Below are 12,547 nucleotides of genomic sequence, written 5' to 3'. Positions count from 1 at the left end.
ATTTAAAACTGAAGTCACTGAGGAAATAATCTTTGTTACACATCTGTGTCCCAAGGGAAGTGTCAGTGGACAGGGAAACTGAGTCAGGGTTACCCTACCTCTGCCTTTTACTGGCTGCAGGGCCCACTCTCTGCCTTCCCTGAGAATTTAAATTAAATTAAATTTTCAAGAGCAGAATTCTAGTTTTTCCACTTAGAAACTTTCTGGGTTCTGTTTCCATTACTTTTCTTGTGGGGATGGACCACCTGATAGAAACAACAGGAGAGAAAGGGTTTATTTGCCTCTTGACTTCTGAACATTTCACCATGGTCGGGAGACATGGCAGCTGGGAAACTCTGCCTGTGACGGTGATTTACAGGATGGCCTTTTCACATCTTGGCTGACCGGGAAGCAGATGTCTTCTTTAAGCTCTGCCCAAGTGATCACATCTGCTACCCAGGCCATGGTATCAACCTTCCCAAACAGTGCCACAGCTGGGAAGCGAATGTGTACACACAGGAGCTTGTAGGAGACATTTCACACCCAGAGTCTGTCAGCTTTGTGATATCTGGAGGCTAGCGCGCGCGCGCACGCACACACACACACACACACACACACACACACACACACACACGGCAGCTCCTTCTTTTCACCGAAGGTTATTTGCTAAATATTATGACAAGTATAAGAAGGAAATTAGGACAGAACTCCACAAAAGTTGTGATTTGTGTATTTCTTTCTGAGACACATGACTATCATGCTTGGGGACATCCATGTTAGTTCTGTGGAGTCTGTTAGACCAGCGCAGGAAGCCTTGCTTTCCTGAATGCCTATGTGACATTCAACACAATTATCCCTGCAATGCCTTTCTTTGTTTCTGTGGATATGGTAGGCTTTGTTGTCCAGTGACTTAAGGCTCCAGCCACAAGTTCAAAGCAGTGTGTCTCCATTGTCCTGCCCCACTACTCTGTCAGCTCATGTGATGGTGGAGACCACATTAAAATTAACTTAAGCAACTGGCAATGATCTTAACAACATTCTTTACTATGGATTTCATGCCGTGATTATTGGCGGCATTACAAAAGAATTCTATAAGAGAAACCTGTTATTTTATGTTGTGTTTGAGCCCAAGGCCTTCATTCTAGGCTTAGGATGGAACATTTTGGCAAGCCGCCTGTTTATTAGTATTTTAGAGTGGCTGATCCGAGCTTCATTTGTAAACAAAAGGATAAACAGAGCTTGTTTACCTGGCGTCTTTTTCGAGCCACTGTTTGAGTGATCACTGAAAACCTTTGCAACATTTCCTATGCCTGTCTCCTTTTCTTGACCCAATATTTGTAGAATTATAGCTATGCACATTTGTTCCTAGTAAGTGATGGAGTTAAGTATGAAGGTAACCCCTTCTATGTTGAGTTGTCTGAGGAAACAAAAAAATCACCACATCTTTATATAGTCTATCTTGGCTAAATTTGAAATGAAATTTCGGGGACTGGAGAATTTTGAAACCATTTTTGATCTTTGACTAACTTCACCTAATCTGGTATTTCTTTTTCTGAAAGAAGTTCTCTCTAGGTTGACTTGAGTTTTACATGAAATTTGTAAGAAGGCTTAAGCTGCCAGAAAGCTAAGAAGAGTTGCATAGCTCCTAAAGCAACATTTTTTGCATGTGATTGAAGTGATAATACCTAAAATAAGGATCTGATAAAAGTAAAATATCATGGGATAACAATGATTTAAATTTAAGAATAAAAAATATAATTCAGAAGTTTTCTGATTTTTCAGCATTATATTCCTATGCCTATAAAGGTGTAAAAATGCATAATTATGTATAGCTGTCTTAAAAAAAATATATTGCCAATAAAAACATGACCATGAACACTAACCAAAGCCACCAACCTTTTAAGTTGTTACTTGGAGAGAGGTTCACTTTGCTGAGAGGTGGCTGGGTGCTCCCATAGAATGGAGGTTACCACAGCAAATGCAGTGACCTCATCATTCCTTCTTCATAAATGAAAGTGCAAAGCTGTCCAATAGGAGCTCATCTATGGGGAGACTTAAGTCATCAGCATCATGCAGAACTTTGTTCTAAAGCGCTGGGTTGTTTATTTTCCAGACATCAATGAGTGTGAGATCGGAGCCCACAACTGTGGCAGACATGCCGTGTGCACCAACACAGCGGGGAGCTTCAAATGCAGCTGCAGTCCCGGGTGGATCGGAGATGGCGTGAAGTGCACAGGTGAACTGGAAGATAACAGAATTCATGAACTACGTGGATTAGAAACATGAAACTGTTAATTTTATAAAGTAAAATTTAATTTGTGTATTACTCGATGTAAATGCCGTGGTATTGATAATGATGTAAACTTTATTCTTCAGATTTGGACGAGTGCTCTAATGGAACGCACATGTGCAGCCAACACGCAGACTGTAAGAACACCATGGGGTCGTACCGCTGCCTCTGTAAGGACGGCTACACGGGTGATGGCTTCACCTGCACAGGTAGGCTTGCTTTGGAAACAGCTGTGGAGCTCTTGTTGGAAAGCATAACATCCCACATCAGATCAACAATTCTTTTTTAAGACTAGGGCATGCCAGTCAAGTAACAGAAATGACTGCTTATCTGAGATTAGATCCCCATGGAATGAAACCTTGGAGGCAAGTCACCAAGCAGCCCTCTAAAAGCTAGCCCTGTGTGATTGTGTCTGTTTGTCTGTCTGCCTGCCTCTCTATATCTCACATCTCATATATATACATACATATATGCTCACATACATGCATATGTATGCACATATATATTATACACACATATATGTACACATATACATCTATATGCACATATATCAATCTGTATCATGACATTACTGTTCTGAAGCAAATTACAGTCCCTTTTATATGTGTCCACCTTTGTGCTTTGGTGACTTGCTGAGTGTATCAGACCCAAGGATAAGCTTGCTGTAGGAAGACACAAAAGGGCAGAGGGTGTGTTCTACTGGAGGTGAACAGTACAGACTTTCCCTGTTATTACCACCAGTGCGTGTTGGCATGACAACAGTTCAGAATTGCTCTATAAGCTTTCTCTCACTTTCTGATATACTCATGAAATCATCTTCCCTTTTAGTTCTAATTAAAAGTCACAGAGTTAGCATAAACTTGCCCTCTGAATTTGAACATGTATGATTACAAAAATATGCGCTTGCATAATTTATGTGGATAATTACATGTGTATGTCCACAAAGACACTTCTTGTGTCAGGACGTTGGGATTAGATAAGATAGACCCATTACCCGTTGGCAATAAATGGGTAGTGTGACTTAGAGCATAAGCTTAAATTAATTAAATACACTGAAGCACTAATTTCTGTTTGGCACTATGAAATTATTAATAAGGTGTCAAGTATGGGTAAGGGTCACTGAGCGACTTACTGAAAGTTTTTACCATTGCTGAAATCATTTCTGCCCAACCCAGGGATTAGTATCTTGAGGAAAATACTGAAATTATACTTATTAGGCATCAGTGTTTCATATGCTTGGTATTTAATGTTTGTGACCTTGCCGCTCCACCCCTTCTGTCACCTCTTTTACCCGAGCCCGCTGCTTGAGAAATGGCCACACACTTTCAAATGTGTCCTCCCTGTGGGTGACTCTTCCTGTCAAAAGATCTTCACCTGAGTAACGAGTTTGACTTAATATTCACTTTGCAGCACTAGTGATAATTTAGCATTCAGAGCTCCTACTCTGTACCCCATACTGCTGCATATTCGACACTGGCATTCATAAGAGAAAACCAGTGAATTTGAATTTCTCAAGCAGGAATTACGATGAAGTACAGTTATACTCAGGAACTTGGCAGTTGTAAAAATTATAGGACCCGAGGCATTGGAAAGCGCTTGGCTGCAAAAGCATAGCCTGTGTTTCTGTCTGCAGACCTCGACGAGTGCTCCGAGAACCTGAACCTCTGCGGCAACGGCCAGTGCCTCAACGCCCCTGGCGGGTACCGCTGTGAATGCGACATGGGCTTCGTGCCCAGTGCTGATGGGAAGGCCTGTGAAGGTAACCATGGGGAAACTGGACGGAGCCTTGCAGGGCTGGATGAGATTTGCTTATTCAGACATTAGGGCTTTTTTTCTAGTTTAAACTTGAAAAATGTTTCAGTTGGTAGAGAGGTCAATGGTTAGAATTGTGGGCTTCAGGAGACCTAGCAGCGCCAAGAGTCAAGCCTCCTGACAAGCCTGTGAGGGATTATCTAGATTAGGTTAACTGAGATGAGAATCATCTTAACTCTGGTGGCACCATTCATAAGGCTGGGGTCCTGGATTAGCTAAAATAAGAGCAAGCAAACTGAACCGTACCGTTCCTTGTTCTCTGCTGCCTGGCTGTGGACTTGATATGGTCAACTGCCTCAAGCTCTCATCACGGTGGCTTCCCTGACGTGAACATGAATGAGTTAAAATACATGCTCTTAATGCTACTACTTGGGAGGGGGCATGTATTTTTGTCATACCAACAAGACAAGTAACTAATATGGGGGTTAGTCCTCAGGTAGACCATTTCTGGTTATGCAGAGAAAATCTGGGCCAAGTGATCTGCAATGTGAGAACACAGGATGGACATAAGAGAGATAGAATGACCACATATACTTAATTCAGTGTGACTCAGTTGTCCCTACTTCTAGAAAATAGAACTGTGAAAGCACAGGTCCCCTGGTGTTCTGTTTGAGGGTTGTCTGGAAGTACAGAAGCGTGGCTGTTAATCTGTGCTGACCTCCGGTTTCCACAAGTCAAGGTTTCCAGATAATCACAGCAGAGAGTTTGCTCCGTGTGTGGAATAATGTCCTAAATATATCTTAGAACATTCTCTAAATAGCTGACGCATGTAGACATGGAACGGGATTTGACATGTCCCTGGAGAGGAATTCCCTGGAATAGCACCACTTGCTTCAAGTGCTGTCTTTCTGGGACGGATTGGTTGGACGGGAAGAGTCCCAGGAACCTGTAGACTCAAGAAGGAGCCAATTAGGACACAACAGACCCTTCTCCTTCCCCACACTTGTCAAATCTAAGCGCACTGTCTTCATTAAAAGTAGCTAGGGCCTACAGTGAACTAGGATGATCCCAGGAGAAATAAACAAATGATAAGGACTGGCAGACGCTTAGGCAAGGCCCCGATCAGTGTGTTAGCCAATAACTGTTCCTTGTCAGACGGATACAAACTCAGAATTATTTCTCAGCTGTGTTGTACACACTGATTTCTGAACACCCTTGGGTGTTCTTTATCTTGTTCCTGTTCAAAACGCAGCACTGATATAAAACTTTGGAGGCAAGAAACTAGATGATGGCCTTGCTGGTGAGCCTAATGCCTTGTTTGCTTCCATGCTCCCAAACCCAGGGGAAACAGGTAATAAACCTCCTCTCCTGACACAAACAGGCATGGGGCAAATGTTGCTTCTCTTAAAACTTACAGGAAGGTTTTGTGTGTTTGTTTATTTTTTCTTAATATAAATCATCACCAGTAGAGTGGTCACGCCTAGTTAGAGCAGTCTCCGGTCTGAACATGAGTGTAGGGACAGAGGGTAAAATTAAATTTTAGAGTTGCCCCAAAGGGGTCTTAAAACTTTAGTTCTCCGCCAAAATTGGGGAATATATAGATAAGAAGAACCCAAGGATTTAGTCTACCTTGTTCTGTTTGGCTCGTGCTTCACAGCAGTAATGTAGACCCATATCAAACACCACAGAGATGTTCAGCCTGTAGCTGGGCATGTGATGAGGCCTGAGAAAGCAGAGCCTGTCACAAGCAAGGCTTCTGTATGCAGAAAATCCCCCACAAGTCTAGGCACTGCTTGATTAGTATCATGTCAACTGCATTTGCTTAATGCCAATATCCATTGCCTAATCTTATTGGATAGTTTTGAAAATGGAAATTAAAAAGAAAACTTCTCCCTCTTTGTGTAATCCCTCCCCCCTCCCCCCAGATATCGATGAGTGCTCCCTTCCCAACATCTGTGTCTTTGGGACGTGTCACAATCTCCCGGGCCTCTTTCGTTGTGAGTGCGAGATTGGCTACGAACTGGACCGAAGCGGTGGGAACTGCACAGGTAAGAAATCGCTCATGTTCAAGATGGGGTCCCAGGTATCCCAGGGGGTGCCGTTGCTGGGGGCATCGCCAGGACCACACACGCCTCGGAGGAAAACAAAGGAAGAATGAGTCCTGGAACCAATGAGGTGTGAGGCCAAAAAGGAAAGAGCCGGGTCCACGGGCCTGGGCTTGAGCTTGGGGTTCCAGAGGGATGTTTCTGGGTGCTGTATGACTTCCTGCCGTTTTCTCTCCTCCTTGACCATCTTCAGAACTTCAAGAGCCATGCCCTGGGATCTCTGGTTTGTCCCTTGTACATTTCCAATGCAATGCTCACACCTTTCCACCCCTGCTTTGGGTACTGACCTCCAGGGGGCCTGATAAATGCGGGCTGCCCATGCATTCGTTTCCTGTGTGTGTGGTTGTGGTTGGGAGTACGAGGAGGTGGTGAGGAGTCTGAGCATTGTATCTGGAGGCCACAGTCACCATCCGGTGTCTCCCTCCATTTCATTCGGTGAGACATGCTCTCTCATTGAACCTGGACTAACTGGCTGGCATGAGTCCTGGTACCATCCTGCTTTCTCCTCCTAGTCCTAGGGTTCTGTGGGTGCAGGGGTTCTCAACTCAGGTCCTCCTACATGCAAAGCAAACATTTGACCCACTGAACCATCTCCTTAGCCCTATTTAATACATAAGTCATTTTTGTAGAGCCAAGGATCCCAGGGAACACAGAAAAAAAAAATCAGAAAAACTACAGCCACACAGCTCTCTTTGGTAGCAAGAAAAGGCTTACAGTCATGGCCAGTTTCTTTCTTGGACAGTCTCTCTACTCAAGGTACAGAGGAGGCAGGTCCTGAGGACATGAGGGTTTCCAGACCACAGGAAACATTAGTCGACAAATGTCCCGTTACCCCCAGGCTGACCTCTCCAAAGCCGTTTGTCTCATTTGGCGGATTTCTTAAGCATTGAAAATAGAGAAGAGGATTGTGCAGAGTTAGAATCTGTCCAAAAAAAATCCATGTCCTAGATATCTGGAATGTTGTAGATATTTTTGGAACTGAAACCAAAAGGGAAATGTCGGGGACAGCATCTGTGCAGAGAGGGTCTCTGTGAACCTGAAGAAACACGCTAAGCCTCCTGCGTGTGTGTTTAGGGAAGACAGTGCAGGCCGCCGGCTCCCAAGTGTTTCCTGGGACATCTTGCTCTAATTTGACAAAAAATAACATGCCACACATATTAAATGTATTGTTTTTGTAACCCTATGTCTGAAATTTTGGTTGACCGAGGTCAAAAACAATGTTTTGTCGTTAGTTACCTTGAGTGGAACATTTTTCTTAGCTCCAAAGTTCCATTTCATTCTGGTGACAGATTTGAAGGGTAAACACAGTTATGGGATGGGGGGGGGGGGGAGTGGATCAAGATTGCAACACAGCTCCTTCCTGGGGAGGGGACTTTCAGAGATGGGAGATTGCGTCACTAGACATAATTGAACCTAAGAATCCATCAGTCCTTGTCAGAAGTCCAGACTAGGTGTGACCGCCGTTGGTGACGCCAGGCCCACGCTGGATGCTGGGTAATTCTGCCCGGTTTTTTTTGGCTGTAGATGTTAACGAGTGTCTGGATCCAACAACCTGTATCAGTGGGAACTGTGTCAACACCCCTGGCAGCTACACATGCGACTGTCCGCCTGATTTTGAGCTGAACCCAACTCGAGTTGGCTGTGTCGGTAAGATCCTTAAAACTTTTCTGAGACACATCCTGTTTATTATTTTTGAGGTATAACTGAATGTTTCATTTCTGATGTTTTCCATTATATAGACATTTAAATATTTCTCAAGCACATTGAATACTTTGAGCTTTCTTTTCTGAAGGAAAATGACCGGTATACATCCTTGGGTATTTTTCTGCTTCTTAATAAAAGTAATTCTGATTTTTAAACACTTTCAGAAATGAGTTTGACTCTTTATCCCTCCAGTAAAAAGAATTTGCCTGAAGTTTTTATTTGTTTGTTTATGATAAACAGACACTCGGTCTGGAAACTGTTATCTGGATATCCGGCCCCGAGGAGACAACGGTGATACCGCCTGTAGCAATGAAATCGGAGTTGGTGTCTCCAAGGCTTCCTGCTGTTGTTCGCTGGGTAAAGCCTGGGGAACTCCGTGTGAGCTGTGTCCTGCTGTGAACACATGTAAGTGGACACCCTCCAGTCGGCTGTTACTCCACCTCAGAGCAGTTCTCTCTAGATCTATAAAGGAGACACAACTGAAGGAGGAACTCCTAGAGTCTCTGTTTACCACAGAAAAGGCAGGCCATTCCCATCAAGCCACATTCAGTACAAGACAGTCCAAAGACTCCGTCTTTGACTTGCCCTAAAAGCTTACATAAGGCATGGAGTGTCTCCTATCCTAGTAAGAAGAAATAGTTAGTGTAATATTCCAGGGTTAAGTTTTCAGGTATATTTAAATGGAAGCTTCAGAATTTGATTTGAAGGATGTAAAGAATATACCTCCTTTTAAAGGGGGCTTCTATTTTGCACTTTGATTTACAATCAGGTATAGCCAGTCTGGCCAAAGTCAGTGCCTGCTGCTTCCAGGGCATATTGGAATAAATGTTGATTCATTTCTTAATGAACTATCTTCAGATTTACTCCTCAGAATATTCACCAATTAATTTGGGAATAGAAAGAAGAAGTAGACAGAGGCCTGCCCTCTAAGAATGTTCAGCCTGTTAGGCAGAATGGTACCCGAATGGGAGAGCTCTAATTCAGCATCAGCCCCAACCACCAACAAAGAAGAGTAGGCGCAATCACGGTTGACAGAAAACACGCACCAGGTTCAAGTTAGGAGTCTCCCAGTGGCGGCTGTGTGACCTTGGCCAGGTTAGCGTCTTAGGTGTGAGTGCAATCACTCAGGCAGAACAGAAGGCAAAGCCTAGCAGGGACCACCTTTCCTTTCCTCTTCAGAGAGAGGGGGCTTAGTTCACGCTGAAAGTGTGTGCTGTCCACTTTGTGAACTTCCGAGCTTTGCTTTGAAAAGCAGAACAATGGCCTAAGTGAAAAAGAGAAGAAGAAGAAGAAGAAGAAGAAGAAGAAGAAGAAGAAGAAGAAGAAGAAGAAGAAGAAGAAGAAGAAGAAGAAGAAGAAGAAGAAAACTAAAGGGGGAGGAGACCCAACGTCGTCGATATTAAGAAGGAGAAACCCAGATCTGGATTTCAAAATATGGAATTCAGCTTTATAAATTAATAATGATTACCAAAAGGGCACTAGCTCACTTAGAATGGGAATTTAAACATATATGAATCCATGTGGTTTTATAAAGCCAGGGCAAAGGCCAAGCTCAGGAAGACTGATAATTATGAAAGAATGTGTCTAGGGTTCTTTAGAACAATGGTACACCCTGGGTCCCTGTCATTCACATGCACGACACTGGAAGAAATGTTCTTTGTGGATCCTCATGGCTTGGTGGAGGACTTAAAGATGCTGAGGGGGAAAAAAGCCTTATTTAAAAAAATAATTTGGGTTTTAGCATCACATGTGTGGCACAGAGGAGTGAGAAAAACATCTAGACATCAAGGAGGGCCGTGGGCTGAAGCTGTGAATTAAGACTCTCCCACGCTCTGTGTGGACAGAGGTTTTAGAGATAGGTTATCATATGAGGGGGACGGTGACACCCAGGAAGGAGTGCTAAATGTACCCAGAGCAGCGTGAGAGAAATGGGGAAGAACTCTTTTTAATAGCAGCGATAAGATAGAGAATGAAATATCCTTCAAGGACCTATGACCAGGAAAATAACTGCAGGTTTCCGAGATGGGCGCCGCAGGCTTGTGTTTGGGAAGCGATCCGCATACGCTAAGATGTTCACTTGCTTTATACATGGCTAAATAAGAGCCGAAGATTCTGGAAGTGTGGCATATTCTCTCAACTGTGTCAGCCTTTCTTCTAAAGATATCAGGAACTCACGTGGAACTTTCTGTTTCCATAGCTGAGTATAAAATTCTTTGCCCTGGAGGAGAAGGTTTTCGTCCAAACCCCATCACCGTTATATTGGAAGGTAAGTGTTTCTCCTTCGTCTTAACACACATGCCTTTTGGATGACCTGGGTTGATTCACGTCCTGAAGACATGCTTTGTTATCCATCTGATAGACATCGATGAGTGCCAGGAGCTTCCTGGGCTGTGCCAAGGTGGGAAGTGCATCAACACCTTCGGCAGCTTCCAGTGTCGCTGTCCAACTGGCTACTACCTGAATGAAGACACGCGCGTGTGTGATGGTAAGGGAGCCCTTGTGGGTATGTTCTGTCAAATACTGAGGACCGACTAACACCCCAAACCAGGATACAGTTACCCAGAAATTGAGGGGTTCACAGTCTAGCTTCATAGGCCACACTTGCACTAAACCATGTTCTTTAGAAAATCCATTTCCACTAGACTGGCAAGCTTCCTATCTCTGTATTCAGGGTAGTTCTGGGCTCACCACCTGTACAGGTATGTTCAAATAAGCCTCTCTTAGAAGGCGGGCCTTTGTCTTTAAGATACAACCAATGGCCTTATTCACCTTTTTAAAGATGAAGAATTCTAACCATTTTTCGATTTGAGAACAATTAGCCCAAGGACTGGGTGGCAGGAGGTGGGGAGGAAACTCATCTACATCCAGGATTCACAGGACCAGTTCATTAGGTGAGAGACCTCTTGGGTAAGAACTGTTTGAACATCATGGTGAATTAGCATTAGTGCTCAGACTTGCAGCTATCACATACTCCCGAGAGCCACCATGTTTGGTATGGAGAGGCACCAAGGGTCCCTCCTGCATTGTTTACAGTGAAGATTTAGGAAGTCGGCCGCTGCTGGCTTCAGTCTAGATTATATCTGTGAACATAGGAAGTATGTTATTATCTTTCTGAACTATTTGACAGCTATGATTTTCCCCATTTCCATCTCTCTGTGCTTTGGGGGGGGGGGACATTAAGAACGGTTTTATTAAGTGCTCAAACCAGAAGGCATGAGTTCCTTTGTAAGCCTTCTTTGCTGAAAATTTGACATAGAGAAGGGAGGGACACCCATGGGCTGAGAACCTGCTGTTCACATCTGGATCTAAGGCATCTGGATGGAGGCTCTGCTCTTTGCCGTCAACATTCCCACTAACATTAGGCACCGGCCCGTTCCAGAGTGAGGCTCTCATAGTCACTTAACACCTTCTCTTTTGGGTCATAGATGTGAATGAATGTGAGACTCCCGGAATCTGCGGTCCAGGGACATGTTACAACACCGTTGGCAACTATACCTGCATCTGCCCTCCAGACTACATGCAAGTGAATGGGGGAAACAATTGCATGGGTGAGTCTGTGTATCTCGAGCCTGCGGGCCTGGCTCTTGTCTGCAAAGACAGTTACATCTGGGGCTCAGCACTGCTCTGCCCCTCAGAGTGCTTCCCTCCTTTGAACTGTTGTAGTTCAGCTCACCCCGACCCCCAACGTGCCCCTGGTACACCATAAGTTTGGCATTTTCACCATGTGTGGGTGGTTGAGGGTTTTTCCTTAAAATGGGATGTTGGAAGATGCCAAACAGTTTAATAGCACTTCTTTTGTTTGACTTATAGGTGTGTCTTTATACAATTATATTTCGGCACTGACCTACAGCATTAAAACATCATGAGTCGGAAATAAGAGACGCACTGCCAAATGGCAGTGGAGGATTGTTATGGGGAGCGTGGGTGGAGGGCCGTGTAAAGTTTGCTAAGGCCGAACTACATAATGACTTCATTCCGTGGCACAGAACACCAGAGAGCGCATTTCTCCAAGTGCCTTGCTTGTAGCAGCGTGGCTAGCCGAGAAGCTGTGTGTACGATGGTTTTCTGCTCTTACACAGCTGGTTCGCCACATATACTTGCTTTGGTGGGGGAGGGTCGTGTTAAGCTCTGCTGTGTTGTGGAGAGCCCTTGGGATCACCAGCCATTCTGTTCTCCTTTCTTCTAGACATGAGAAGAAGCCTGTGCTACCGGAACTATTATGCCGACAACCAGACCTGTGACGGAGAACTCCTGTTCAACATGACCAAGAAGATGTGCTGTTGCTCCTACAACATTGGCAGAGCCTGGAATAAGCCCTGTGAACAGTGTCCCATCCCAAGCACAGGTGACATTTAGTTGTGTGGCTACCGTCGTTGATAAATGAGCCAGGAATTGCTAGAGAGAGTCAGTCTTTGTAAAGAGAGAGAAAGAGTACATTCTTTATTTCCAGCGGGATAACTTGACTTACAAGGGCGAGCGTTTACCTTTTAGTTGACTGTGATCATTTCCGCTGAAAACCAAGTGATAGAGTAAATTTTCTAACTCATATCCAAATTTATAACTAGACCTGTAAATTCAACAGATCACAAAAATATAAACATTGCTAGCATTGTTTATGCTAAAACACTGGAAACATCAGGGAAACCAATATGACTAATAAATCAATGAGCTTAATTTTTATGTATCTAAAACTAGCCTTGGGCTGTGGAGAAGGCTC

At 44.1% G+C, this 12,547-nt stretch overlaps 1 protein-coding gene across 4 annotated transcripts in view; it reads left to right on the top strand.

Moving 5' to 3' along the window:
* Fbn1 (fibrillin 1) overlaps positions 1–12,547 on the top strand; it is a 206,219-nt gene that overhangs the window by 147,584 nt on the left and 46,088 nt on the right. For all 4 annotated transcript variants that reach the window (XM_005364396.3, XM_026787734.1, XM_026787736.1 and 1 more), the window contains 10 exons: positions 2,093–2,215; positions 2,356–2,478; positions 3,903–4,028; positions 5,947–6,069; positions 7,651–7,773; positions 8,071–8,235; positions 10,028–10,096; positions 10,190–10,315; positions 11,256–11,378; positions 12,017–12,175. In XM_005364396.3, the coding sequence (XP_005364453.1) occupies positions 2,093–2,215; positions 2,356–2,478; positions 3,903–4,028; positions 5,947–6,069; positions 7,651–7,773; positions 8,071–8,235; positions 10,028–10,096; positions 10,190–10,315; positions 11,256–11,378; positions 12,017–12,175 (1,260 nt within the window). The remainder of the gene's footprint in view (positions 1–2,092; positions 2,216–2,355; positions 2,479–3,902; positions 4,029–5,946; positions 6,070–7,650; positions 7,774–8,070; positions 8,236–10,027; positions 10,097–10,189; positions 10,316–11,255; positions 11,379–12,016; positions 12,176–12,547) is intronic.

Source organism: Microtus ochrogaster (genome assembly GCF_000317375.1).
Source record: "Microtus ochrogaster isolate Prairie Vole_2 chromosome 14 unlocalized genomic scaffold, MicOch1.0 chr14_random_1, whole genome shotgun sequence".
Taxonomy (NCBI): domain Eukaryota; kingdom Metazoa; phylum Chordata; class Mammalia; order Rodentia; family Cricetidae; genus Microtus; species Microtus ochrogaster.
The sequence above is the reverse complement of the archived record's forward strand: the minus strand, read 5'-3'. Positions and strand labels throughout refer to the sequence as shown.